At 57.0% G+C, this 25,075-nt stretch overlaps 10 protein-coding genes across 10 annotated transcripts; 2 read left to right on the top strand and 8 right to left on the bottom strand.

The window, feature by feature from the left end:
- Positions 1 to 958: 958 nt before the first annotated feature.
- Positions 959 to 4,216, bottom strand: N657DRAFT_711497 (uncharacterized protein; the record flags this gene model as incomplete). The annotated part of the gene is made up of 1 exon (XM_062797441.1): positions 959 to 4,216. One exon carries the CDS (start codon positions 4,214 to 4,216, stop codon positions 1,247 to 1,249), a length of 2,970 nt encoding a protein of 989 aa, XP_062642628.1. The 3' UTR covers positions 959 to 1,246.
- Positions 4,217 to 6,167: 1,951 nt separating this feature from the next.
- Positions 6,168 to 7,025, top strand: N657DRAFT_650830 (uncharacterized protein). Its single transcript, XM_062794033.1, has 2 exons — positions 6,168 to 6,364; positions 6,423 to 7,025. The coding sequence occupies exons 1-2, from the start codon at positions 6,294 to 6,296 to the stop codon at positions 6,763 to 6,765; spliced, it is 414 nt and encodes a 137-aa protein (XP_062642629.1). The 5' UTR covers positions 6,168 to 6,293; the 3' UTR covers positions 6,766 to 7,025.
- Positions 7,026 to 7,132: 107 nt separating this feature from the next.
- On the bottom strand, positions 7,133 to 8,174 carry N657DRAFT_325430 (uncharacterized protein). Its single transcript, XM_062786820.1, has 2 exons — positions 7,629 to 8,174; positions 7,133 to 7,381 (listed from the first exon to the last, which is right to left on the bottom strand). The coding sequence occupies exons 1-2, from the start codon at positions 7,764 to 7,766 to the stop codon at positions 7,310 to 7,312; spliced, it is 210 nt and encodes a 69-aa protein (XP_062642630.1). The 5' UTR covers positions 7,767 to 8,174; the 3' UTR covers positions 7,133 to 7,309.
- Positions 8,175 to 8,362: 188 nt separating this feature from the next.
- On the bottom strand, positions 8,363 to 9,301 carry N657DRAFT_650834 (uncharacterized protein). Its single transcript, XM_062794034.1, has one exon. The coding sequence runs from the start codon at positions 9,192 to 9,194 to the stop codon at positions 8,832 to 8,834; it is 363 nt and encodes a 120-aa protein (XP_062642631.1). The 5' UTR covers positions 9,195 to 9,301; the 3' UTR covers positions 8,363 to 8,831.
- A 160-nt stretch (positions 9,302 to 9,461) lies between these two features.
- Positions 9,462 to 10,459, bottom strand: N657DRAFT_582814 (carbohydrate esterase family 1 protein; the record flags this gene model as incomplete). Its single annotated transcript, XM_062789636.1, has 3 exons — positions 9,462 to 9,752; positions 9,828 to 9,986; positions 10,055 to 10,459. The coding sequence occupies 3 exons, from the start codon at positions 10,457 to 10,459 to the stop codon at positions 9,462 to 9,464; spliced, it is 855 nt and encodes a 284-aa protein (XP_062642632.1).
- Positions 10,460 to 15,224: 4,765 nt separating this feature from the next.
- On the bottom strand, positions 15,225 to 15,722 carry N657DRAFT_582870 (uncharacterized protein; the record flags this gene model as incomplete). Its single annotated transcript, XM_062789639.1, has 1 exon — positions 15,225 to 15,722. One exon carries the CDS (start codon positions 15,720 to 15,722, stop codon positions 15,225 to 15,227), a length of 498 nt encoding a protein of 165 aa, XP_062642633.1.
- Positions 15,723 to 16,820: 1,098 nt separating this feature from the next.
- On the bottom strand, positions 16,821 to 18,386 carry N657DRAFT_325494 (uncharacterized protein). Its single transcript, XM_062786821.1, has 2 exons — positions 17,410 to 18,386; positions 16,821 to 17,341 (listed from the first exon to the last, which is right to left on the bottom strand). Exons 1-2 carry the CDS (start codon positions 17,997 to 17,999, stop codon positions 16,963 to 16,965), a joined length of 969 nt encoding a protein of 322 aa, XP_062642634.1. The 5' UTR covers positions 18,000 to 18,386; the 3' UTR covers positions 16,821 to 16,962.
- A 902-nt stretch (positions 18,387 to 19,288) lies between these two features.
- N657DRAFT_694115 (alternative oxidase) lies at positions 19,289 to 20,549 on the bottom strand (the record flags this gene model as incomplete). The annotated part of the gene is made up of 4 exons (XM_062797263.1): positions 19,289 to 19,637; positions 19,713 to 19,873; positions 19,957 to 20,412; positions 20,472 to 20,549. 4 exons carry the CDS (start codon positions 20,547 to 20,549, stop codon positions 19,622 to 19,624), a joined length of 711 nt encoding a protein of 236 aa, XP_062642635.1. The 3' UTR covers positions 19,289 to 19,621.
- Positions 20,550 to 22,554: 2,005 nt separating this feature from the next.
- On the top strand, positions 22,555 to 24,012 carry N657DRAFT_684892 (uncharacterized protein; the record flags this gene model as incomplete). The annotated part of the gene is made up of 2 exons (XM_062796729.1): positions 22,555 to 23,853; positions 23,965 to 24,012. 2 exons carry the CDS (start codon positions 22,555 to 22,557, stop codon positions 24,010 to 24,012), a joined length of 1,347 nt encoding a protein of 448 aa, XP_062642636.1.
- On the bottom strand, positions 23,959 to 25,064 carry N657DRAFT_675269 (uncharacterized protein; the record flags this gene model as incomplete). Its single annotated transcript, XM_062795809.1, has 2 exons — positions 23,959 to 24,803; positions 25,037 to 25,064. The coding sequence occupies 2 exons, from the start codon at positions 25,062 to 25,064 to the stop codon at positions 24,229 to 24,231; spliced, it is 603 nt and encodes a 200-aa protein (XP_062642637.1). The 3' UTR covers positions 23,959 to 24,228.
- Between the last annotated feature and the right edge of the window lie 11 nt (positions 25,065 to 25,075).

The raw sequence follows: 25,075 nt of genomic DNA on the forward strand, positions 1-25,075 counted from the left end.
AGCCGAAGCCACTGGAGCCGTGGCCCCTGGCTTGCCGCACCTCCTCCTTGACCTCCGGCCAGGGCCGTATCATCCCTTGTCGCAAAGGTAAGCTTTCTTTGCCTCATACTCCTTGCAGCCTCCTCCTGGGCCACGATAATGCTGGGGCTCGGCCCCGGGGTCGCTTCCTTTTTCCTACTTCTTGGAAGCCATCGTCGACTTCCTCCAGGGTGGTCGCGCCTTGGAAGGTAACTTGCCGCATCTTCGGTAATGGTTGCTCCCGCTGCTGTCGTTGTTGTCGCTGTAGAGCAAGCTCAAAGTTCGAGGCCGGAAATGGTACGCCTCCCTTGCTGCACCCCGGGCTTTAACTGCTTCCGGGCACCACCGTACCCAGGCCGGGTGCTTCCCTGAGCAGTGCGGACAGTAAAAGGAAACTTCATTACCGTGGGACCTTGGATCTCCCCTGCCACTCCCGCCCTCTCCATGGGCCGCTGTACTGCATCGTGGGCATAGCGCAGACTTCTTGCAGAACCGTTGGGTATGCCCCCAGCCCCAGGACGTATAGCACTGGGTGGTCTGCAGCGCAGGCCAGTACAATTCGCAATCGAGCATCTGGGCCCGCCAACCACCCCCTCCTCGTAGGCCCTCTTTGCCTTCTCCTGGCTGGTCAACGTAACTAGTGCTGTTGCGCTTGTAAGCCCTTCGATCGTTGGGATACGGAACTTAACCGACAGCAGTCCCAGCTGGTTGCTGAACATCGCTTCCGTAACATCTTTCAATCTATCTTTAACAAACCCTTTACTAGGACCGCAGAGGGCCTCCTTGCCTCCTTTGCTGCCTCTCCAAAGGCTGCTCCGATTCATTCTCCATTCTTCCCATGCCACTCATTTAAAGTTTCATCCAAGGTCGAACCCCATCTGCATAGCAACAGTTTAAAAGTGTGTGGTCAACAGTCCCCGATTATTGTAGGCTAGTTAGTGATTACTACTAAACACCCAACGCTTCTTTGACCCACCCCAAAGCGACCCGCACGCATATTGGCCCGTTGAGAAACCTTCCGATCTGTTCTGTGTATTATCCTAGCAACGCTGGGCGTTCAGACCCTTGCCCTTGGAAGGGAGAGAGGTCTCCTTGCATGAGAAGAGAAATGGACCGACTTGCCCGACTCTCGTTTGATACTTTATTGCAGATCATCGCCGTTTTCTCCCACACATCAATCCCAAGCCCCGAATGCGAGCCCTCTTGCTACCCTTCACTGATCCTCCGATCACAGGTCAACAACGACAGCCTCCTTCGGACGGCCGTACATGTGGATGGCCACTCCTGCCCGTTTGCACGAAGAGTCCGATCCACCGCTCTCAGGATACGACACTGTAGCAGCATAGCTGGCCTCCTCCTCGTCATCTTCAGAGACTTCCTCGAACTTCTCAACCACGGCGCCGCAGACGCCCCGTGCCACGATTTGCTCAAGATGCCCACGGCCCAGGGCCACGCCGTCCTCATCTCGGGGCGTGACGACAACCGTAGCCCTCTTCTCACGCTTGCCCGACCGCTTGCGCTCGCTGGTAGCAGCCGCCTCCAGCTGTCTGACCTTGACGCTTGTCTGTGCCTGCGCCGCCTTAGGCAGGACGTCGAGGACATGCTCGGCCTCGCGAACGATACAGTCGAGCTTGCCGCAGGCCTTTTGATTACAGAGTCTGACGCGGGCGTGAAGCTTGTACTCGCCATCATACTTGGTCAAGCCCGTCAGAGCCGTCTCAAAGTGATGGTCCCCTGCCACGCGGTCTCCGCTGCGACCGTCGTCCGAGAGCGAGTAGGTGGCGGTCTCGGTCGGGATCATGGCGTCCGGGGCGTTGTCGTCCTTGGGATCGCCGCGGACGGCGGCAAGGGAGCTTAGCGGGCGGGTGATGGTCACGTTGGCGTAGACGTGGGTGAAGCCGCAGTCAGGCCAGTACGGAGCCGGGACGTAGAAGGACGGATGGAGGTCCTCGCCGACGTACGTATTGTTGATGTACGTGTACGGCTTGAGCTTGACCGACGACTTGGCCAGCACGCTGATGAAGTACTGGACGCTACCGCTGCCGCCGCCCCCGATGGCGACGGATGCCGCGCCCTGCAGCCCGCCGGCGTAGCTTGCCTGCGGGGACCCTCCAGCCACGACGTATGATCGAGCATCCCGGACCACAGCATTCCCGAGCTGCAGCTCGCCTGGGAAGAGCTGCGAATCGCCCGGGGAGAGATACATCTTCTCCGTGCCTGCCGTGACGGACTCACCACGCGTGGCACCGGCGCACCGCAGGATAGCGTCGGCAGAGCTCACGGGCCTGGCATCGCTGACGATGTACTTCGTGCGGCCCGCGCAGAGCAGCGAGGCAAAGGCCTGGTCGTAGGTCTGCGATCCGCCCGGCCCGGGCGCATTGTAAACGACCAGGTCCCAGCCGCCGCTGCGCGACAACAGGTTGGAAAAGTCGGCGGCCTGGTGCGCGACGGTAGCGTTGCCCATGGTTCCGCGGCTCATCTCCGCAATGACGGCCTCGTGATAGATGGAGGTGCCGCCCCCGTGCGAGACGCTCGTCTCGTTCGTGGTGTGCTGGTAGAAGAGCACGTTGCCGCAACCCGAGGTACAGAGAGTCGCGAGCTGGTTGCGGATGAGCTGGACGCCGGCGTCGGTGCCGGTGACCGCCAGGGAGCTGAAGCCGTTGACGAAACCTCGCACGGGCTGCAGGACGGCGCGACCGGACCAGTCGCCGTCGCGCTCTCCTTGGTAAGGGAGCTTGATGCGCACAACGTGCCAGGTGGAGCCAATCCTGCTCTGCACGTTTGGAGCATTGAGATTGACCACGCCTCCCGACGGTGTCGTGATGGAGAGCTGGAGCTTGACTTTTGGATCGGCCCATCCGAGGACGAAGATTACCGTGTCGTCGCCCATGGCGCCGTGGATGGTTGGAGGAGAGATGGGCGATGAGTATGGCAGGGTATCAATGGGGTCGATGGCCTGGGCTGCGTCAAAAATGTTGGAGAAGCACTGGACAAAGACCTTCTTGAGCTCGACGGGATCCTGCGTGCTCGTCCAGATGCCACCCTGCTTTTCGGCCAGGTTCCGCAGCTTCGCGCCGTCCAGGTTGCTGGGGCTGGCAAAACCCACGGCGCACAGGTGCGTGTCGCCGAGGTTGACGCTGTTGATCATGGGAGCAACGTTTTCCTGGCCATCGGTCAGTAGCACGATGCCCTTGCGCGGCTGTGTTCCCCCGGTGACGAGGGCCTGGCCGGCATTCAGACCCGCGCCAATGCTGGTGCTGCCGCTCGCGCTGACCGAGGACATGGCAGAGCTCAACGCGCCGGAGAAGGTCGACGCGCCCGTGAGACCCAGGTTGGTCGTGGCCCCGCTGGAGAAGGTGACCAGGCCGAGGCGGTGGCCCGACGCCACATCAACCATGTCGGCGAACATCTGCGCCGCGTCCTTTGCGGCCTGTAGTCTGGTGATGCCGAAGGCAGGAATCGTCGATCCCATGCTGCCGGACCGGTCCATAACGAGGGCAACATTGGCATCCTGAAGCGAGTGCCACGCGTCCTGGACCTCGTCGAAAATGCTGTGGTACCGCCAGAAGACGGGGTCGCGCGGAGACGTGGTGAAGCAGTTCATGTCTCCGCGGGCCGGCGTAGTCTGACTCCCACAGCCAAAGCCGCCGGATAGGTGGAAATGCTGGTTGTTGTGCCACCCCACGATGGCCTGGCCGAGCGCCTGGACGGTGGGGTAGAGGTGGAGGGTTCCCGTTGGAGGAGCGCGGAAGTTGTTCGGAAGGGATGTGCAGCCAACGCACTGCGCGTTCTGCGGACGCGTTACATGTGACGGTGGAATAGGAGCGAGAGGGGCCGGGTAGAAGGTCGATACAAAGGGAAAGCCGAGTGAGGCGAGGTAGAAGTTGTAGCCTATGCCGAACTGCTTGTGGAAGCCGAAGAAGCGGCGGCCAAACTCGGCGTGGGTGTCTGGGTACGTGCAGTGCCAGTTGGCGTGAAACTGGAGAAGAGTCTGGGTGCCGGGGTTGGGCGCAAAGGTGCAAGCCCAGGGCATGGGGATGAAGCCATGGATGCTGCTGATGGGCAGCGTCATGAAGTTTGCCGTCTCTGTCTCGTACGTGGGGATTTGGCCTAGGACCCCGGGACTGGGCACAAGGAAGCTGGAGATGAGAGACAAAAGGATGAGGCCGAAGCGGCCTGGAGAGAGAAGGACCACCATGGCTTCTCCTGGGCTTAGATTGGAGACGTAAGAGTGAGGACCAATACGATGATGATCTTGAGAGGACGAGAGGGATAGGCGTTGGGGAGAGGTATCATGAATTCCTCGATGTAGGGGATGGCTTCCATTTTTATCACTTTCACAAGCCATCTATGCAGACTCTCGCCCGCCGTTTCTGGCTCTTGCCTTATCATACATCTACCCTTCGACTGACTTCCGCACACTTTTGGCGGCGACACCATTCACTAGGCCAAGATTGCAGCACTCGCCAACCCGGAGATTGACTGCCCGCCACTGCATATGGGCAGATAAGGTTGCTCAAGAACGGACAAAAGGTCCTGGCGGTGGGCTCGGTTCGTGCCGGCTGCTCTATCGACGACCCTGCATGTGCAATGCAACTCCCCGTGAACCATTATTAGGCGCCACCGCTGTAACCCGCGAACCCCGATATCGGAACCATGAGTACTCTGTAGGGGCCCCAGAGACTCTTATTCTTTAACTGGTTTAGGACGGCCAAACCATGTGCATTGACTGTCGAAGCCGCCGCGCCAACCTTCGCACACAAGCCGGGTGCCGTTTCTACTTGATCTCGTCTCTCTGCTGAACTTAGTGCGGCGTTTCTTGATCCTCTTACCTGAGATGGTTTATGGTCAGTCGTCGCTTTGCGCTTCCTGATGTGGCCGGCCATCCCTCCGGCACTCCCCTTTGGGAAACAGAGCACGAGAGCTCAGCTTCAGTCTTCATACGGCATGCGGCGTTCGAGGCCCCGAGATGGATGCCGTCGGCGCTCGTAGAGTCTTATTATTGATTCCATGCATGCGGGACCACCATCTCAGATGAGATATTGGCTTTCCCAGCAGCCAGCGGCGCATCCAATTGAACCCTCAAGGTTTGCCCGGCGGTTGTATCTAGTCAGGAATAGGTGGCAATCTCGGCCAACCCCCCCGCCCCCCCCCCCCCCAAGCAAACACACAGTCGCAAGGGACTGCAAACCAGGACCTATCACATTCATGACACAGAGCACTCAGTTTGTGCTTTGACGTGATGGCGGCAGATGAACCGGCTGAGATGTTATACTGTAAGATCCGGCATCTCCACTGGTGCCCGCTGAGGACGTTGTCCCCTCGTCTTCAATTCTGTCTAGTAGTAGCAGAAAGAAGGAGGCCAGCAGCGCTTGTGCTTGCTCTGCTTTTCCCTCTGTGACAGAGCCATCATTTATCAACCGTTGTGCCGCTGCGGTTTGCAGGTAGTTCGTTGCTTACCATATAGGCCTGGCGGAGCCGTGTCAGGTCTGTTGTCCACCGCCGCTTGGCGTATAGTGAGGGGTTGGCTTTAGGTATCAGGCCGTAGACCGCTTCGGTTACCGCTGCCATGAGCCTATCCGTCTGCTGCTGGACACTGCCGTCCCAGGGGATACGTTCAAAGTTCGCTGCCACCCTAGTCCTAATCTCCCGCCTGGGTGCATTCTTGGAGGAACCTCGTCTCGCTGGGACGGTCCTCCACCGTGGTGTCGAAAGCTGTTTCGATCGCTCTATGGTCTGAGCCATGGTCGCAGGGGTGAATCGTGCATCTAAATAGTTAGTCTGCCTGTTCTCTGCAGATGCCAGTACCAGGTCGATCATACTCTCGGTGTCACCCGACTGCCACGTCTTCGTGCCTCTTGGAACGAGGTTGCAAAGGGAGTGTTCGTCTATGCGGTTGACGATGCCGTCTCCTTCGCCTCCTCTTAGCAGTGAAACATCGTCTCCTCCTCAAAGTTGGTCGAGGCGGTTGAAATCGCCCGCCAGAATGATATCCGTTCTCGTCCCTGTTCCGTTCTGAAACGTCCTAATCAGTCCTGTACGGATGTACAGTACTTTACTGCCATTCGTCAGTAGCACCGCCACAGCTTCCTTTTGGACGGTCGACGGCCAAACAGGCCAGCCGCACCGCATCTTTCAGCTCCGCCCCGCGATAACCGCGCGAAACGCAGCTGTCGACTTCACATAATCCTACTATTGCAGTAGCATCTCTTCTTCTCGACAAAAGTTCTCGTCGAAGCTATGTCTTCTGAATACAAACCGAGGTCGCGGAAGAAATGGTGGAAGGAGCTCTTCGGGCGTCGTCATCGTGCAGCCTCGCCGGCTCCATCTGCCACGCCGTCGACGAGTATGTCGAGACTCCGCTTAGCATTACAAGGCTTCTCGTAACTCACCTTCTCCAGCAGACCTCCAGTCATCCGATCAGGGAAACGCAGAACCCAGAGTGAAATCATCTTCTATTATCGCGAAGAGTTATATACTCCTCTCTCCCCCTCGGCCGCCGCCGGAAAGGCCGTCCGGCCCAGCGTAGATACGAGAGTTCCCAACGACCAACAGCCACCCGTAGCATCGCAAGCACTGCCTCCTGTTCTACCTGTCGAATCCGCACCTAAACCACCGGCGACCGAATCGACAGAGCAACCGACCCCTCTCCTCTCCGTGTTCGAGAGAGTGTGGAACGCCGCGTACGACAGCCTTGAGACGGACAATGCAGAGCTTGTCATGTCATACGTGAAAACGTCAACTTGACTCACCAACGGCTAAGGATTATCTGGAGAAGAATTACAAGTCCAGACTTCAGTCAGCCGGGCTCGCTTAAGGGCATGCCGAGATCGGCAGGCGCTCAATTGATACGATGTCGTCAATGCTGAGGCAAAACATATACGATCTCGACCTCGGCTTCAAACCTGAGAGTATGACACCGCCCGATCCAGATTCGCTAGGTTCAGTACGATGCTCTTGTGTCTTCTGGGCCAACCATCTCTGCTACCCAGGGTTCTGCATCTATCTACCTAAGTAGATTTTGAATCTACTAGTAGATAGAAAGCAATGCTTTCTATCCACTCTATGCTGCCCGTTGCCAAGCTTCTATCCACTCTACCCGAACCTCATCTACGTAGATTCAAAGTGGGTAGATTGCCAAGTGATTACTAATATCTGGGCACTTTACCTCGCACAGCCTCCTCGAGGCCGCCCTAGCCACCACTGCCCCCTAAGCCCTCTACGGAAGTGCCATTCCGACCTCTTCCGCTGTATCCCACCCCATGCTGGCCGGGCTTGGTCATGTGACAGGTCACATGTGACCTTCCCGCGTGCCTGGCTCTGCCATCACAACACCCCTGGCTAGTGTTGAATGATGTAAGTGCTGGAAGAAAGAGAGCTGTCAGTAGATAATCTGATGTCCCGTATTCATAAGACACTAGCAGATAGCTCTTAGTTCCGAGGCAGTCAACGAGTAGATGAGGAACATGCCAAACGCTCTGTGTATCCCTCACCGGAACAACTAAACATGTAACACACAACGCCTATACATTCGCCCCTTGTGGTGAAGGGGCGTGAAGAATTAAGGAACTGGATCGTTGGCTTCTTTCAATCGAGGGGAGATACCTTACCTCAAAGGCCGACCCCATCAAGTACTGGGTGGACCGCCGATTCGAATATTCCCGATTGGTAAAGATGGCCTTTGACGTGCTCAACGTCCCGCCGATGGCAGCCGAGTGTGCAAGAATATTTTCCGCTGTTGGCTGCATGCTAACGACACGACAGACACGGCTCGGGACTGAAGTGATCTCTGCCGCCCAGACGATTGGATCGTGGGTGAAAGCCGGATTGATGGATGATTATAACGAAATCGGCCGCCCTCCGAGATGCAGGCATTGAGGCGCTTGAGGATGAAATGTTACTTCAAATTGAAGGTGGCATAGCATGAGGTGACCGGCTTGTGGCTAGGTAGAAGTGTTCAGCTGTCGTGAGCGTCCTGTTATCGGAACATATTTCATCCGCTAAGCCGTGAACAATCTACGTGAATGGTATCTACGTTGATAGAATAGCTCTCTATTCTATCAACTCTATCTCAGTCCAGCTGACTAATCCATCTATTCTATCTACTTCAAGGGTCGCGTGGGTAGAAGTGGATAGATGCAAAACCCTGCTGCTACCTGAAAGGCGACAACTCCACGTGCCCGGGTGAACTGACGGACGACGGGAAAGTGCTAGATTCCTGAAGGAATACTGCCTCTGCTGGCGCTCATACTCCTCAAGCGCCTCCGGCTCCGCCACGTTCTGATAAGCCTCCCATGTCTCCTCTCCACCTTCCCACTTCACAAGCAGTTCCAGGCCGCCGTCATCCAGCTTCCTGTCGCCACGAATCCCCTCTACCTCACACTCTGGTTCCCCGCCGTCGTCGTCGACCACTGGGGAGAGTGCCCGAGAGTGATCACACAATTATCGAACCCGCTTCGAGAGGGGTTGGCAGTTCCGAGCTTGGTGTGAAATTTCACCTGAATGGCCCCGGGAAATGCTTGGCGATCGCGATCCAAGAAAGTCCCTGCTCCTTCAGCTGACCGATCTTCGCGTCATCCGCTGGCGTATATCTCGCCCTCCTTGACGTTGAAGTCAGCTTGTTCTCGTGCTTCGTGTACCCTTTGCTCTTCTGCCTCGCCAGGCGGTGTCTCTTGGCTGAGGAAACGGAGTTTCGATTTTCCGTCACGGTGCACCGCGAAAAGTCGGCGGCACCACCGCTCACGCAGGTTGCAGCGCTCACCCGGCGGCCCTTGCGTCGCGGAGGCCGGGCGGCAACAGCAAGTTCTGCATCACTACGGCAAAGGCAGTCGCGCGTGGGGTGCGGGTAACAACCGCCACTCAAACACGTCTGATGAGAACAAGAAGGAGTTGTGCTGCCAGGCGGCGGGGTGTTGAAAACGGATTGAGAAGTGGGCTGCGTATAAAGCGGTTTTGTCGAGAGATGGGAGGACGGTGTGAGCGGAGAGGGTGGCGGATCTGGTGCTGGTCAAGGAGTATGAGAGGGCGAAGACGAAGCGGGATGGGGAGGAGAGGAAGGAGAGGAAGAAGGAGGAAAAGAAGAGGGAGAAAAGGAGTGATTGGGGGGATGTGACTTGCCTTGAGGCTTTTGCTTTTGTTGTATTTTCTGCTGCCGCCAGAGTGCGCTTGACTAGCATCGGCGGCGGGAGATTTGGCCTCCGTAGCATTCATACTGCAAAGGGGGTAGAGGAGGACTTTCCGCATCTCGTCATGCAATCATGGATGTGTAGCATCTCAAACGAAGGAACTAGTCATTGTGAATTTGGACGATAGTTTTGTCCTAATAGCACATCGATTACAGACCTTGCCCTGTCCCCGTTGAGCCCAGGCAGGTGTCTGTTAAGTAGGTACCTGTACCTTGAGTGGCTTGACATAACCAAACCCTGCTGCCAGGTCCCCCACCCTCACAGCCCAAAGAACTTCATGTCGTCGCTCCCGCGCATGGGCACCGAGTGCCCGACACCCTGCGCGTAGACGCCGACGAGATGGTCGCCCCACGTGTAGGTCGTATACCGGGACTGGGGCGTGTTGGCCTGCGTGGTGTCGGGCCTAGTGTAGTCGTATCCAAACACGCCGCACCACTGCTTGATGGTTTCATTGTAGTTGTTCTGGTTGAGCGTCGTGTCGGCCGAGCCGTGGTAGATCTGCATCTTGGGCCGCGAGCCGTTGTAGCCGGGGTACATGTCAAAGGCCATCTACAATAAATCGCAGTGTTAGTCTTTGTGAGAAAGAGGCAAAGGGGCAGAGGAAGTTGCCGATGGTCAGCGTACTTTGGCCCACACCTGGGGTGTGCCGCGGGCCTGGCCGTTGGCGCACGAGCTGTTCCACTGGTTGACGCCCCCGGACTGGCTGTAGAAACAGCCAGCCGGGGTGCCTGAATAAACAATACCTGCAGCGAACAACTCCGGGTACGTGGCCGCCATGACGTTCTGTGTTCCGTGGCTGTCAGTAAGGGGTCCTTCTGGACAGTCAACTACCCTCAGGAAGCTCAGCTGACCGTCATCATGGCGCCGGACGAGGTGCCAGTGACAAACACCTTGCTGGCGTCACCATTGTACCTGTTCAGCGTATAATTGACCATGTTGGCGATCGAGTTGCTGTTGCCCCCGCCATTGTGGGTGAGCGTGGCTCTCGACGACACGTCCCAGCAGGTGCCGCTGTACGGAGACTCGGGGTAGATGACAATGAAGCCCTTTTGGTCCGCAAGCTGGGCGTACGGGGACCCGCTGTAGTAGGCCTGGGCGGTGCCGGTGCAGTAGTGGATCGCCACGATCACAGGCGGCTTCGCGGCAAGTCTGGTTGGCACATAGATGTACATCTTGACATTTGAGCTGTTGGGCCCAAAGTCGGTGACCCGGCTGAGGGCAGCCTGGGCGCGTTTCAGAGGTGCGGTTGGCTCCATCAGCTCGTCAAACACGGGATGACCCATCACGCTGCTGCCGATGAGGGTGAGCGCGGCCGAGAGCTGGTTCAGGAGTTTCATGGCGGGCTGCAGTTGCAAATCTCAGATATTTGGCGAATATGCCTTTAGCACTTCAGAGAAATGTGATCCATCGGGGATCATGCGTGCTGCGGGATGCGGCATATATATGCTGGACGGCGGTAATAGCGCACCGTGCAGTCTGCATGTCGGCACCCCAGTGTTCACTCCGCGAGATCACACGGTTATAGACTTCCCTTCCCCCGCTACCACGTTGTTGGAGGCCGAACTCTAAGTCTGCGGCTATCTTGGTCAGCCTGATGGGAAAGAGGTGGAAATCCAATCGGGAGATGAGCAGATACTAGAAGGCTTTACCCGGACCCAACCCCTGAGGCCTTGCTGCACCCCAGATTTTAACTCCCGCGACTGAAGAAGTGAGGATTAATGAATAGCAACAGCAATTTAACAAGGATTCTCTATATTAGGGACAATATTGTCGTCACTCTTGGGTGTTTTGAGGCCTGCAATTGCAACATCGTTCGTTCTGTTCAGGGGTATGAAGCGCTCAAATCAAACTGCCCCTGGAGCGACACAACAGACCGGCTTATCGTTTCTGCCCTGCAAGAGGGGCACGATCAGGCTGGCTACGACTTACATGATTATAGTTCAGCTCTTATAATTATCGGCGTCGGCTTGTTTGCAGACATCAGTAGAGTCGGCAAGACACCTATGGGCTTGTTTTGGGGAAGTGCCTGGATGTACTTGGACAAGTACTACTAAGCTTTACCAGCCGAGATCGTAATATGGCTGAATTAGAAAGGAAGTCCTTTCTCCGCCAGTCGGGAACTTTGCTATGTGGGATATACTGTAGTAGAAGACCTGTTTACATGCGAATCACAGCTCCGCGGATGCATGATCATCTTTGCTGCTGGCTGATTTATAGGTCGTTACTGAGGTGGCAGACTCTGGTCAATCATTCCCTGCGGCCTATCAACAGCGGTGTAGGAATAATAATAACATCAGAACAGACGGAAAACTGGAGACAGTATATCCCATAATACACTACATGTACACGGGGATCAGGACGCTATTGTCCCTACCCTAGGTGCCCTAGGCAACTCTCAATCAGCTCCAATCCCCTGGACCCCTCCGGATGATCCCTGATGACTCGCCACAACAACCGGCACTCTACTGCCTGTATTCTCCGGCCTCATTTGTATGCGCCCGTGCCCGGCATCCAACCGCCACTCCCACCGCGCCCTCTCCACCACATCCCCACCCTTGCGCAACCTCGCCCGCCAACCCTCCACCCACCTCCAAGCCAGTCTCGTATCGCCAACCGCCTCCGTATACCGCGTGCTCCGATGGCTACGCCGTGTTTGAGTTGTCTGGGTCTGGGTCTGAGCCCGGCCAATGCTAGGTCCTACATGTCGCAGGCGGTGGTGCAGGGCCCCTTGCTGTTCATGGCCCTGTTCTCTGCCCTCCTCTGAGGCTTCAGAATGGCGATCTTCATTTTCTGAGTTACTTCTCAAGTCCGTATCTTCCGTGTCATCATCCACCGAGATTTGGGCCGTGACGGAACGGACGTGGAGTCGGTCAAAATTGTTATTTAGCACTATGACCTCTTCCTGTTGTTTGTGTTCATCTTTTGGATTTGCGGCGGTCGGCATTGCTTCAAGTTGAGTTGGTACGGGCACGGACAGGGGCACGGTGAGTGCTTCCAGCGACTGCATATGCTGCTGCCGCTGCTTCCTCTTCCTGATGCCGCCTCCTGCCTCGGCGCCGGCACGGGCTGCCTCCCCAACCACGACGGCGCCCGAGCGTAGTCAATTCCCACGGGGGAGGGACGAGGTGCGCTCGGAAGGCGACTCCTGACGCGGCTGGTCATCGCTTGGAATCATGCCTGGGCTTGGTGGGAGTGAAGAGTAAAAACGCTTTTGAGTCGGGGGATGGAAATCTGGCTGATAGGAGGGTGGGAACCAAGCCACACTGGAGGGACGTCCTGGCCGGGTTGGGCTGGGGTGGACGCTACGGTCGTCGCGGTGTGAGGTGGTGTTGAGGTTGGGCCGCGGCTGCTCAAAGATGCTGCGCATGCGTCGGAAGAGGCTTCCTGTGTGGTTGTTGCCGCCCTCGCTGGCGGTGCTGTGCCGGTTCATGTTGTTGTCGAGGTGGTGCCCTGGTTTTGGGGACATGTCGCGTCCCCGCCAAGATGCCAGGAGAGTGGAGGGTGACTTGGCTTCATCTGTGTCGCCGCTCGCGTCGTGCTTACTTGGCTGCGAATTGCTGCTCCCGGGTTGATCGTGGTAGGTAGGTAATTTGGCGGCTGGAGCAGTGCTGAGTGCCGGCTCGTGCTTGGCTTCAGATCTTGGAACGGTACCGGGCGGAGACGTCGGCGGCGAGGTGGTCTGGGTGCGCAGGGACTGGGGAGTCCAGCCATCATCCACCCGCCAGGGCGCATGGGTGGCATCCCGAGTCGCCAAGCTGTTTACCGGCGTCGCAAACACGGATGAGGCAAGAGACTCCCGCTCGGTAGGCGTCTCAAATGGCGCAGGGCTGCTCTGGGCCATCTTGTTCTGCCCATGTGGCGGCGTCTCGGACCAGCTGCCTGGTGCCCCTCTCACGGCGAAGTAGCTGTCCAGCGCCTCCGCCCAGCTTTTGGCACGGCCATCCCGGTCTTCTGGGGAGGTCGGGCCTTCAACTGAGAGCTCCGGAGTCCTCTGCTTCTCGGGGTCACGGTGGCTGTCAGGGCCCATCTCCTTGACCAGCGCCGTATGCCCTGGGCTTGGCCTCCAAACGGAAGCTCTTCGATGGCTGACATTAATCTGCTCCGCTACGGACTCTTGAACCTCGGAGTAGCATTCGCTCCGGTCGGTGTCGTCAAAGAGGTCGTCCTCCCCGTGGACTGTGGTGGTGTGCTGGTGTTCCAACTCGTGATGCCGAGCATCTTCCCCAGGGGAATTTCGTCGTCCAGTGGAATCATCTGTACCAGCCATGAAGGGGAAACTCGCCTGTTGTCGGCTGGGCGCTCGGAGGGAGTGGAGAGAGGGCAGTGGCGTCACAAACCGCTGTGAGTCGGTGTCGGTGGTATAGTCCTCGTCAGGGGCATACTGATCGGCAGTGTGAGGGGTATCAGGGGCCGGGCTGTGCTGTTGCATCTCAAGTCTTGACGACTCTGGCTCATTGGGCTCTGAAGTTGAACTGGTGTAACCTCTGTAATCTTCAGGTGGCGGACTCTCGTTGCGATCATGTCTTTGTTGCATATGCGGCTCATTGACGTCGTCATCATCGCGGTCAGACATGGCCTCTTGTTGGGCACTGGCACTAGACTCGGTTTCCTGTGAAGGTGTATGGCTTTTATCCTCGCCTTCATCGGTCCATTCGTGTTCTTCCGGTTCTCGAGTGGGAGGACTGCCGGGTCCCCGGGCAACTTGCGGTGATATCAGCTGGGTAGTGGGAGAGAGGCTTTCATCAACATCGGACTCCATCGCCGCCTCTGTTTCAGCGTGGGCTGTGTTGTCAGGAGCCTCTTGTGCGTCGCTTTCCGTGTCAGACACGCTGCCGTGAAGGTTCTCAGTTCCGCTCACAGCACTTCCTTCGAGCCGGGGTCCTTCAGCACGGTGTAGGTCGTCCGCTTTCTCTGACACGTAGCCAGGGCGAGATGCCTCATCTCGTGAGACCGGGGGTACAGGCCACGACGCTCCCCAGCCGGGCGAGTGCACGTCCTCGTCTCGCGGCGCCTCCTCGCCGGGCGAGGATACAGTCAAGGTTTTGTCGCGTTCGGAGAAATCGTCGTGGCCAAGCGCCGTCAAGCTGGCTTCAGTCATCATTGTGGCCAGCTCCGGATGGTGACCCTGACTTTTGTGCATAGAAGAGGAAATGTCGTGAGGGGAATCTCTCAGCGTCTCGGAGGACTCAATGTGTTTAGCCCCGTCCCGGCTCGCCGATGATAAACCTCCAACACTGCGTTGACTACCAGCACTGGGCCATCGAGTTCCTTCAGCTCCGTGTATGCCAGAAACACCGTCTCCGTGACTGACGGTGTTGGAGACACAGAGGTTCTCCACCTCCCGTCCCGGCAAAGCTGCCATATCCCCCGGATTCCCTTCCGACGTCGAGGTCTCGTGTTGTGGGAGGCTGGGGTCCGCTGCCGGCTGCGTTTCACTGGCCAGCTGCTCGGCCTCGGTCAGGCTTGAAGTCTCAGCCCGTCCAGATGAGGAGAAAGGGAACCAGTGTGCTATCGGAGGAGCCTCCGTGTCGAAAGGTTGGTCTGTCGTGGTCACGAGCTTCGAAACGTCGGTAGTATCTGGTAGATCTGCCCAATTTCCGTGAAGGACGGAGGGTGCTCCGGATTCATGAGTGAAGAGCGTTACAGTACTAGGTGATCCGGCATGAGCCCCAAGCTGCTGCTGATGGGTTGGTTTGAAATTGAAACCGCGCTTGGCGGCCACGCCTGGCTCCGTGATGTGATTATCACTGCCCTGTGGCCATGGATTAGCCCGGTCCGCGTGTCCAGCCGCGAGAGCTGTTGCAGCCGATCCCTCGGATGGCCCACCTGCTTGACGGGCATGGTGGCTGGGGAGTTCCTGTACCCTCGACGATATATTTCCGTCTGCCGGTAGAGAAAGGGGCGAGATGCTGGTCCTTGTGGACTTTCTTCGACGAACGGGGGCGGCAGGTAGCGTGGGCAGCGTCATCTCGAGTTGTTCTTCGATGAGACGGTTAAGCTCCTTTGACAAGAGGTTAGCACTCAGTACTTTAGTGGGAGTGTGATTTGTAAAACAGAAATACTCACCCTTCTCCTCTCCTGCAGGGCCGTGAGCTTTGCCCGTCCCTCCGCCATGGCCGCTCGAGCCTCTTCTTCCGCCCGGTCCATCAGCTCGTCCGTCTCTTGCTCAATTCTGCCGGTATCTGCCCTGAGCTTCCCATCCCGTGCTGCATCCTCCTCGCGGTCTCTCGCAGCCAGCCTCTCGTCCTCTTCACGCCTCCTCCTTTCGCGCTCTTCGTCCTCTCTTCGTCGTCGCTCGGCAATCTCCCGCCTTTCAGCCTCCCGCTTTTGGCCCAAGGCCTCCGACTCGGCCTCAAAGGCCTGGGATAACGCCTGGATGGCGTCGCCGCGCTCCTTTTCGAGCTCTTCAAGCCTCGCATCGTGGACGTGTGGATCAAGCGAGGAAAGAGTGGTATGCATGGCCGCCAGAATCTCTTGCATCTGCGCGACGAGCGCGGAAACGTCCATGGTTGGCAACATGCTGGCCGACATCCTGGGGGGTGCGTGGGGTCTTTACCAGGCGACTGGCGCCCGCCGGCCGGACTGTCCGTAGAAGCTCAACTGTTCAGAAGGTTCGTCATGTACCTTACTCGATGTACCAAAGCGCGCTCAGACTTGTCGGCTCGTGGCACGGTCTGATCAGAGCAGGTACGTGAACTCGTCGGTTGTTCAATACAGGGTCCGTGTTTCGTTTGCCCAGCGCTAGGTACCGTCACCCAACCGTGACGACAGGGCACGGGCAGGAAGTGAGGGTGTCACGCTTGAACGGGTGGCGGGCTCGGAGTCGGATGACCAAGATAAAGCGACCTGGCAGCAGCTCTGCACTACGACCCGAGTACGAACAGTAAGAGAAGCCTGGGTTGGAATAACTCGGAAAAACGAAACATTTACTAAACGTCAGTCCAGCAAAAGAGGCTGCAGTGAGCAGAGCTTCCACCTCCAACTTCGAAGCCGCCATGAGAACCGGAGTCATCAGGACTGCGTCTTCTCCACAGCTGCGGATCATGATGCAGCTTTTACCCCTTGGTTCTGGCATTCCATCAGGGCGGCAGTTGCCCCTCATGAGTGTCGCTGCGATGGGATGGCGACTTTCGTGGCGGGGGTTCCCTGGCCAGAAGACGGGCAGGTTTGCAAGTCAGCTTGATCCGCCGTTTGCCACCGTTAGTTGAAAGAGCAACAGATTGACCATGAGTTGCTGATCATTGACATGAAGAATATAACACATCTCAGCGAGTACTGGATGCTTCTGCATTGGCGTGAAGAGGGAGGAAGCAGATGAGACACCATATCAACATCGCGAGACCAATGCCGCCGTCAGGCCATCTTCCATGGACTCGAAACAGGTCATCACTGCATATATGCCGTGAAAGTTCGGGCTTCATGCGCAGTGGCGATCTGACTCGGACAAGAGCTTTTCTCGGAGCCTGTTTCAGATAAGCCAGCTTCCATTCTTATCACCAACCCCGATCACACTGACCTCCATGTTTCCATTTACACATGCATGTGGCCGGTGACATCAAAGCAGATATAATGTTGGGGGCAGCACGTGCATCCTCCTTCCCTTAGGTATCTTGTAGAATATCGAGCTGCTTGATAAAATAACGACGATATAAAACAAACATGCTCTTTTCGCACATCATCTGGTATTAGCATATAAAAAAAACGAGAGAAACAGACGTGCTTGCCCAAGAGACCACTCTTCAACCGGCAAACAAGGCTCCTAAATCCTGGCCACACGGCCCTTTTCCACCACGGCCATTCTCCTCCGATGCATCTCCCTAAAGTTGTACCTGTCATATGTGCCCATGCCGTAGGCGAGGAGCCCCAACGCCAGCCACACGCTGGTGATGATGAGACCGACGGGGAAAATCATGAGCTGGACACCGGGCAGCACAAAGGCCACGGTGCCGTTCCGGAGACGGGCGAGTTCCGCGTCGACGGCGAGCTGGGCCATGGTGAAGTTGCTCAGGACCAACTCCTGGGAGAAGAAGCCTGTGACAAAGGAGGCTTCGTTCGACGAGACGTTGGTGCTGACGGTTTGGCCGTTGCCGTTGATGGCCTTGAGCGTGACCATGGGCACGACGAGAGCTTGGAGTTCGCTCCTGAGGACTAAGTCAGCAAAGGTGAGGCAGGAGATATGATGGGGTCCCCGGCTTCTTTTGCTTACATCGTCAACCCGTCCGACATCCGGTCTCGGTCGATCTGTCCGATGAACAAGTAGGATTGCAGCAGTGGAAGATCCCCGCTGTTGACTTGCCGGACCTTCAGGGGCGTCGCCGCCTGCTGGCTTACTTCAGACACCGAGGCGCCATTGTAGCTGAGCTCAATCTCGATCTTGTCTTGCGGTATCCCCTGGAAATCGCCCGTCGGTTCGCTCAGCTGGAATAACCTCAAATCGGCCTCGAATGTCCCCGTCGAGTTGTCGAGTAGCGGCAGGTTGTAACACACACAGGCGCCGGATGGGTTCGATGCCCGTTGCATACTCCTCAGCGCGTCCCGGCACGCCGTGTTGGCCGCCTCGTTCCAAGCCGCCATGTCCAGACTGCCATCGGCATTCAGTGGTGTGTTGCTGCTGCCGCCCAACCCTGCTGACTGCCTCGCCTGTAAGAAACTCCTAACGTTTGCCCTGGCCATCTCTTCTAGCCTCCGTTCCACCCCTGGGCTGTTGCGCCTCAGTCCCTCCATGATAAAATCCCCGATTCCAGCATACGCCCCTATCGCCAGGAAGGAGGCGACAAATGTCCGTTGCCAAAGCATCGTGGTGTTCTGTGCCTTTGTATCCTCCTCTTGCTCTTGAATTAGAGGGTATCTACCCTGTTTCTTTTTAATTCAGCTGCCCTCCCGCGGCTCGCCCGGTCGAGGTTTGATCGCATTAAGAACGGGATAACGAAAGGGTCGGTGTTCCAGTCCTGCCGCCAGCACAGCTTCCCCACCAGGAGGTGGCCAGTCAAGATTGTTGTTGAAAGCGTGGTCAAAAAGGAGGGGGGCCAGCCCGGTGAAGGCAAGGACGACGTCACGATGTGTCCTCCCTGTCGGCGGTGAGGAAGCAAAAAAGCTGCTCGACGGCGATGTTGGCAGAAGAATAAAGGAGAGTGGCAAACCCTGTTAGGGTTGCCAAGGGGCGAGAACCGGCGGTTAAACGCTGTGTGCGCGAAACAACAAGGCTGAAGATTAGAATTATGTAAGGTAGATCAGGGCGATCAGGACCTCGAATATGGCCTGACTTCGAACTCGGTGATGGGCAACGGTTTGGAGGGGGAGAGCAAGGAGGGTATGACGGTGTGTCAAGCTCGGGCAGGGGTGGATCGTTGATGTAAGAGAAAGCCCAGCCCGCGGGAAGTAGACGGCAATTCAGTCTGGAGGAGAATGGAGATGCCCTGGTGCAAATGCTTGGACGATAACGCTGCGAAATTCCGGCAGAAACGGCCACCTGCCTTCGGACAACCTGGAAGCTTCAGACAGCTACCGGATGGTTGCAGAATGGTGTGATAGTGGAACCGAGGCCAGGTCCAGGGGAAACCAAATCTATGGATGCGGACCGGGCGAGAAGCAGTTTTCGCCTCTTGCGAGTGTGTCGTGCAGACGACCGTCCGGGCTTTCTTCAAGGGTCTGTATGGGCCTTTGTGTGATCGCCGTTCAGGGATGAGGATAGTGTCGGATCGACATGATGTAACAGCCCGAGCCCGGGTGACTGGGGTCTGCGGCAGAAGGGGTTGGCTTGGCTTCGCCGATTGGCTCTCAGCGGCCCAAGCCAGGGTCTGGGGGTCGGCAAGCGAGTTGGACTTCGCGCCGCATCGAGCGGCGGATTGGACGACAACACTCACCAGACACTTTGCCTTCACGGCTGAGGCTGGAAATGGTTCAATTTCGAGGCGCGCTTAATAGAGATTTCTGAGCGGATGGAACGAGCGGGATTGGCTAAATGGTTGCGATGTCAGTGGAACTTTCCAGGCAGCCCCGCTCATCTACTTGAAGCGTTCATTTTTGTAGGGATTTCGGGACACTGACCAACCACAGCGCTAGCCGAAACAGGTTGGGCGCTGTCGGACAAGCCACGCCTCATCCACTTCTGCCGAGCTCGCGGTTTCGCTTGGCGCCAAAGCAACTTTCCTCTCGACTGACGATTCGCCCGAGACGACAATGGACGGATTTACATACTCCATACCTGTACATAAGGCACATGCAGTCTGGCGCATCCACAGATCGTGCATCCGCCCGCAATCGACGGACTCATACTAGTGGCAGCTTTTTTGCCAATCAACACGGGTGGCCCGGCCCGGCCTGCCACCCGGTTCGGAACGCTTGCGGTACAAGAGTTAAAAGGCGGCTGCACATCCGTGGATCAACCCAGCATGTGTATTCTCAGATCATCAAATTCATCAGTGTCCCACGCCGCTGCCGGCGTGTTGCAAAGCCAATGCTGCCATTCCATTCTGTCCTCCCCCCCTTCCTGGCATTTCGCGTCTATACCGCTCAAGCACCTCCTCCCGCTCCAGTCCCGCAGGCTTGATGGCTGCCACATGCATGTGGTTGACAGTGGAATGATGCCCGTCAATGAAGGGATTGGGATCCGAGGCTTGGTCGAGGTTTCCAAAAGTGTGATTGACGCCTCGGTGCGATGCTTCGTCCGCCTGCAACGTAGGCACAACAACGACCTGTATCAGCAGCTTGCCAAACAAACGATACGGTGGGGAGGTGGGGAGAAAAGACAAACCCGGATGTACAGGATCAAATCTCTCATAGTCCGTTTACCCTCGGGCATGTTCCAATACTTGACAGCGATGTCCGGGATCCTGAACCCCGGATCCGTCCAAAGCGGCAACCGGCCCCTCTCCATCTCCTCGAGACACTTCGTGTACGTCGCCACGGCCTCGTCCTCTAGATACCCGACCAGCCTGTGGCAGAAGCCCGGAGAGAGCAGATAGCCGACGAACATGGCGTTGTACAAGATGCCCTGGGCCGCAAAGACGGCGAGCCGCATCAGGCGGCCCGGTCGGTACATGTCGAGAAACGTCAGCAGGTGCATGCGCTCGTTGTACGACTCCTCGAGCAGCGTCTTGATCCAGCCCTGGTCGAGCTTGAAGCGGCGGATCGAGTGCAGGTGCCGGAGACTACCGGCTACAGCGCCGGGGATGCCGGCAACGGTTTCCAGGAAGACGAAGCGAACGAGCTTTATTAGGAAAGGGTCAGCAAAAACTTAGGTTTGTCATCTTTGGGGGGGGAGCTTACCCATTGCGACTCGGACATGGGCCTGTATGCTGAAATGTCGCGCGTTTTCTTGGTGCCAGCCTTGGGCTCTGGCGGCATTCCGGTGATCAAGTCCATGCCCCATCTGCTGGATGATTAGAGAGAGAAAACGTGTCGGAGTGGTGACAACAGATAGATCGGGTAGGAACCGAAAGGATGAGGGAGACGGAAAGGGGAGGAGAACACGGCGTTTCAACAAACCGGCAGACCCTGATCACTCTCCATGCAATTCGGTCGCTCAGCGTTCGTGGCTTTCGATGGCCCGGTGCGACCTCGTGCACCACTTTGTCATCCCAGCCTTTGTGCGGCCATGTTAGCGGCAGGGAGCCTGCACTCAGTGTCAGTTTGGATGAAGGGACGGTCTCTTGTTGTACGGGCACAGCCGTCGTTGACTGGAGGTTCTGGGTTTGCAAGACGCAAATGCGAGGCGGAGGACGCTTGAATCTATATAAGTACACGGTACGGAAGCGGTAGGCCATGGCCATGTTTCTCAATGAGGATTATGTAGCTGGAGCAGTAGTCTGTGGCTCTGTACGCTGCTTGAGTGGGAAAGCATTGACATTGCCGACTCGACACCACCCCTTTATACCAGATACTGTCATGTCCGGGATGTTACCTGTTGGCTGCTGCCGGCACAGTCCTGGCCACTATCTTGGCAACCGTTCCGGCCTACTTAGCATGGTAGTTGACTTGTTAGTTATCCGGTTATGCGAATCTCGTAGGAAGTCACGGTCACGCGCATCCCATCAACCGAACAAACATTCGGATTATTGGTAGCAAATGAAGGAGGCGAAAATGCTTCGGGATTGTAAGCGGTCAAGAATAGCAAATTCCACGCCAATGGTCCGGTAAGTTTTCGCAAGCCAGACGGCTATGCAGCGTGCTATTGGATGTCTCAGGCTTGTTCTTGGTGTGTTTGCTTTCAATCATTTCACAGGGCAGACAGGGCAGAGATAATGGACAGATGACAGATGGGTACCGAGACCTGTACGGGTCAATCAGCTCGGCACGATGATCGGTTGATGATTACTTTTAAGGTTTTCAGATACGTTTTCTAAACTATGCCAGGAATGGTATTGTGACTGGGGATTTACACGCTGTCACTGCCATGTCGAGAGAGAAGTTTATGGAGCGATGGACGGCCAAGGCTGCTGGTGGATTCACATGTGAATGGAGGTTCTTGAGTTCGGCTCTGGTTTGGATAGCAAAATGCACTGGCAGCAGAAACATGAGAGCACGCATGTGATTCCAGCATCGCATTGTTGGCTTGGGGCTAGGGAGGTTTCGGCTGGCGTTCCTAGGCTTCTTTTCAGCTGCTTGTTGCCGAGATGGGACCAGCCTACATATGTAATAACCTCGGCATTGCCATGAAACTCTTCCCGACTCTGATAAAGTTTGAGGCGCTCAATAATCGCACTAAAATGGACAACATACCAGCTCAACTAGAAGGCTCTCTTCTTTTGTCCACTGTAGTGCAGAATGGGCACTGCCCTAACTCTTCGATGGATGGCACCACCTCCATTATTAGGTAGGTTCCTCACTTGCTCAAGGGCGTCAATATGAGTACGGTAGTAAAACCCCTGTTACGCTGCAGACCTACATCTTCTTGCCAGGAGGCAATACTTCAACGGACTGCCTTTCCAGTGCCTTGCCAAGCCGCAACATGAAGCTCCGAGTTCACTTTGATGTCTATCATCGTTGGCGTGTTTCTGGATTGTTCGTTGGCTCATTTATCCAGAAATAGCATCAGCACTATGAGCCACATACTTACCCGGAGCTTGGCTGCCGCTGGTTGAAGACCGTGCCGACACCCACCGGGAGTCAAACCTAATTTCAGAGTATGAAGAACGATACCTAAGCCATGTGTTGCTACCTCGTATCCTCGTATCTCTTGCGCGTCTCTTTGGGGCCGTGACAGGAATGGAAGTAGGCCGCGGGCTGGAACTAGCCAAGGCTATTAAGGAGGGAGCGCCTCACCCGGGGTTGCCCTCCAGGCCTCCCCTTTTTCTCCTCTTTGTGACAGGCCGCTTCACTTGAGACGCGTAACCGTCAGCAACAGCTCACGATGAATCTCCTTTCCGCCCTCGCGCTAGCAGGACTCGCCACGGCGAGCGTGGTGATCCTCCCCGGCGGCACTCCCAAGCCCCTGGTCCTCCCCGCAAAACCCGTGACGGCAACCGACTACGTGAGCATCCTTCGCAACTCAGCCGCATCGGAATTCCCCAACTCGACGGTCCAGATTATTCTCTCTACCTACGACGGCACGTTGGAGGCGAACGGGGCCAAAACCGCCAACGCAAGCGACATCTTCCCGTCGAGCGACTCGTTTGTCCGCGGCGCGATCCAGGCCTGGGGCGAGCACCTGCATCTCGAGATTCGGCCGGACGAGGTCTGGTTCACCATCTTGACGCAGCTCAACTTCTACATGGAAGCCCACGCCGAGTCGGTCCGGGATGTCTTTGTGCGGCACGCGGGGCAGGAGACCATTCTCGTCGAGGACTTGACCTGGACGGCTGTCCTGTGGCGCTTCAAGGAGGAGATCCAGAAGCGGGTCAAGACGCCCTGGCTTTTGGACTGGATCGTGCCCAACTTTTCGACGACCACGGCTGACGATGTCATGACGGCCAATATCCTCATGATGGGGCTCATGAAGGCCTACTTCAAGTACGAGGGCGCCATCATCTGTGGGCTGCCGAGTGTGACGCTCCTCGGGGAGAAGGAGGATTGGGAGAAGCTGCTGGCGCGGCTGGGCAGACTGACCGAGTTTGGCGCGGAGCCGGACGAGTATAGGGCGAGGCTTGAGCCGATCCTCCGGCGGTTTGTCAGGAGCTTCGACGAGCCTGATTCGAACGAGATCCAGAATTTTTGGTCCCAAATTGTGTTTGCCGAGAGTCCCATGATGTGTGGAGCGGCTCCTCTTGAGCTCTCGGGCTGGATCACGGGATTCCTGTTCTGGAGCGTCGAAGGAGAACGGCTCAAAGAGTTTGGCAGGGGTGGGCCGACTTCCCTGGTCTTGGACAAGGTCAGCTACGGATGGCACGACATCCGGAAGCTCCCGGTGGGGTACGCAAAAGCGCCGTTCACGATGCATGACTTTGGGAACATGGAGAGGTTCCCGGCCTACGTCGCTGCTGGGACGCTGGGCAAGCGGATGGTGAGCGGGCCGCCCGCAGGGTATGCCGCGGCGCTCAAGCGGGCCGGTAAAGACACGAGCCTGGCCACCAATACCAGCGCTCATGGCACCATCCGGCCCCTCTCGGCATGGATGTTGTATGGGCCACTCTATCCTCCCGGCCCAGACCCGGCTCACCCGTACGACGATGAACTGAGGCTGATTGGATCGAGAGCGCTGGGAAATCTCGGGGTCGGGAGATGCAAGGCTCCATAGAGGAAACGACAGGATAAGACAGCGAGATGCGCATTGATGAAAAAACTGAAGTAATCACTCAATTGCGTCTGCTAATACAAACGCCAGTCGCCTGTGGTTCTCTGGTCCGACGAGGCGGAGGAGTTGAAGCCGTGATCTTCGCCGGCTGTCATCCATCGATCAGGGGGAGGAATTGCGGTATCGGGCCAGCACGTGGCGGAAGCGTTCCATGATTATGCGGAAGGGCATTGGTATCCGGATTGATGTCGCAGGCCGTATCGAGAGGCTCGCCGCTGGGGTACTGAATCCCCTCTTCTGCCCACCATTCCTTAAATCCCTGGTCCATCATGGCGTCCAGTTCGGTGGCTTTCATCATCTGATACCCCCGTACGGATCGATCAGGTACACGTTCTCTTCACCGCAGCGCCAGTGTGAGTGGTGATCCTCGAGAGCGCCATGCCACTCTCTCCCACCGTCGGCACAGACGACAAAGATTTCCATGATGTTGACAAAAGCATCCAATTCCTTGACTTCCGAGCGGGAAAAGAATCCGCCTTCTGACTCAGAGTTGGCGCGCTCAAACTTGAACCGCTTAATGGGCGGCGCAGGCGGGTGGAAGTACTCAAAATAGCTCGTCCCGATGGAGATGATGTCCATGTCCCAGTTGACCCAGACATAGCGACCTTCGGCATCGATCTCGCAAAAGGCCCTGGCGTAGAGCTTTAGGTTCCGGGCTTCGCGGCAGGCCTGGAGTGTTGCCGGCACCGGCGTCGACGAGAATAGACGCGCTAATGGACCATTCGCGACGGACCTCGACGGTACGGGGCTCGACGGTGGATTGCCAAATCCAAGCTCGAAGCTCGAAATGGGGTGGGGGGGAGGAGGTGGAACGCGGCCATGCTGTTGCTGATGCTCGTAGTGGTCTCTTAATTTCTTTGCGTTTAACACTATTGACTGGAGTAGGAAGGTGCCAGGGCCAAAGGAAATCACCTGTGGATCCCGCAGGCGTTCTGCTGCCGAGCTGAAGAGCTGGGAATGGGCTCTCAGTTGGGAAGAAGTTGAGAGGCAAACTGAATTCCAGATCGGGGAAATTGCAGGAGTTCACATTGGTCGATGATATAGGAAAGTACCTTAGCGGTACCCTCGATTACCTATCCGGGGTTGTCATGGTGACTCAAACCGGCGGAGGCACGGCGGGCGCCCGCCATTTCTGGCCCGT

Source organism: Parathielavia appendiculata (assembly GCF_033297405.1).
Source record: "Parathielavia appendiculata strain CBS 731.68 unplaced genomic scaffold N657scaffold_36, whole genome shotgun sequence".
NCBI lineage: Eukaryota > Fungi > Ascomycota > Sordariomycetes > Sordariales > Chaetomiaceae > Parathielavia > Parathielavia appendiculata.

Bases quoted from the DNA above. Each gene is read 5' to 3' on its own strand.
- N657DRAFT_325494 (XM_062786821.1), bottom strand. From the start codon at position 17,999: ATGCTTTGGCAACGGACATTTGTCGCCTCCTTCCTGGCGATAGGGGCG. The intron at 17,342-17,409 runs GTAAGCAAAAGA...AGTCCTCAGGAG, and splicing joins ATGTCGGACGGGTTGACGAT to CGAACTCCAAGCTCTCGTCG.
- N657DRAFT_325430 (XM_062786820.1), bottom strand. From the start codon at position 7,766: ATGCAGCCAACAGCGGAAAATATTCTTGCACACTCGGCTGCCATCGGC. The intron at 7,382-7,628 runs GTAAGGTATCTC...TCTTTCTTCCAG, and splicing joins TGATGGGGTCGGCCTTTGAG to CACTTACATCATTCAACACT.
- N657DRAFT_650830 (XM_062794033.1), top strand. From the start codon at position 6,294: ATGGTGGAAGGAGCTCTTCGGGCGTCGTCATCGTGCAGCCTCGCCGGC. The intron at 6,365-6,422 runs GTATGTCGAGAC...CTTCTCCAGCAG, and splicing joins ATCTGCCACGCCGTCGACGA to ACCTCCAGTCATCCGATCAG.
- N657DRAFT_650834 (XM_062794034.1), bottom strand. From the start codon at position 9,194: ATGCTAGTCAAGCGCACTCTGGCGGCAGCAGAAAATACAACAAAAGCA.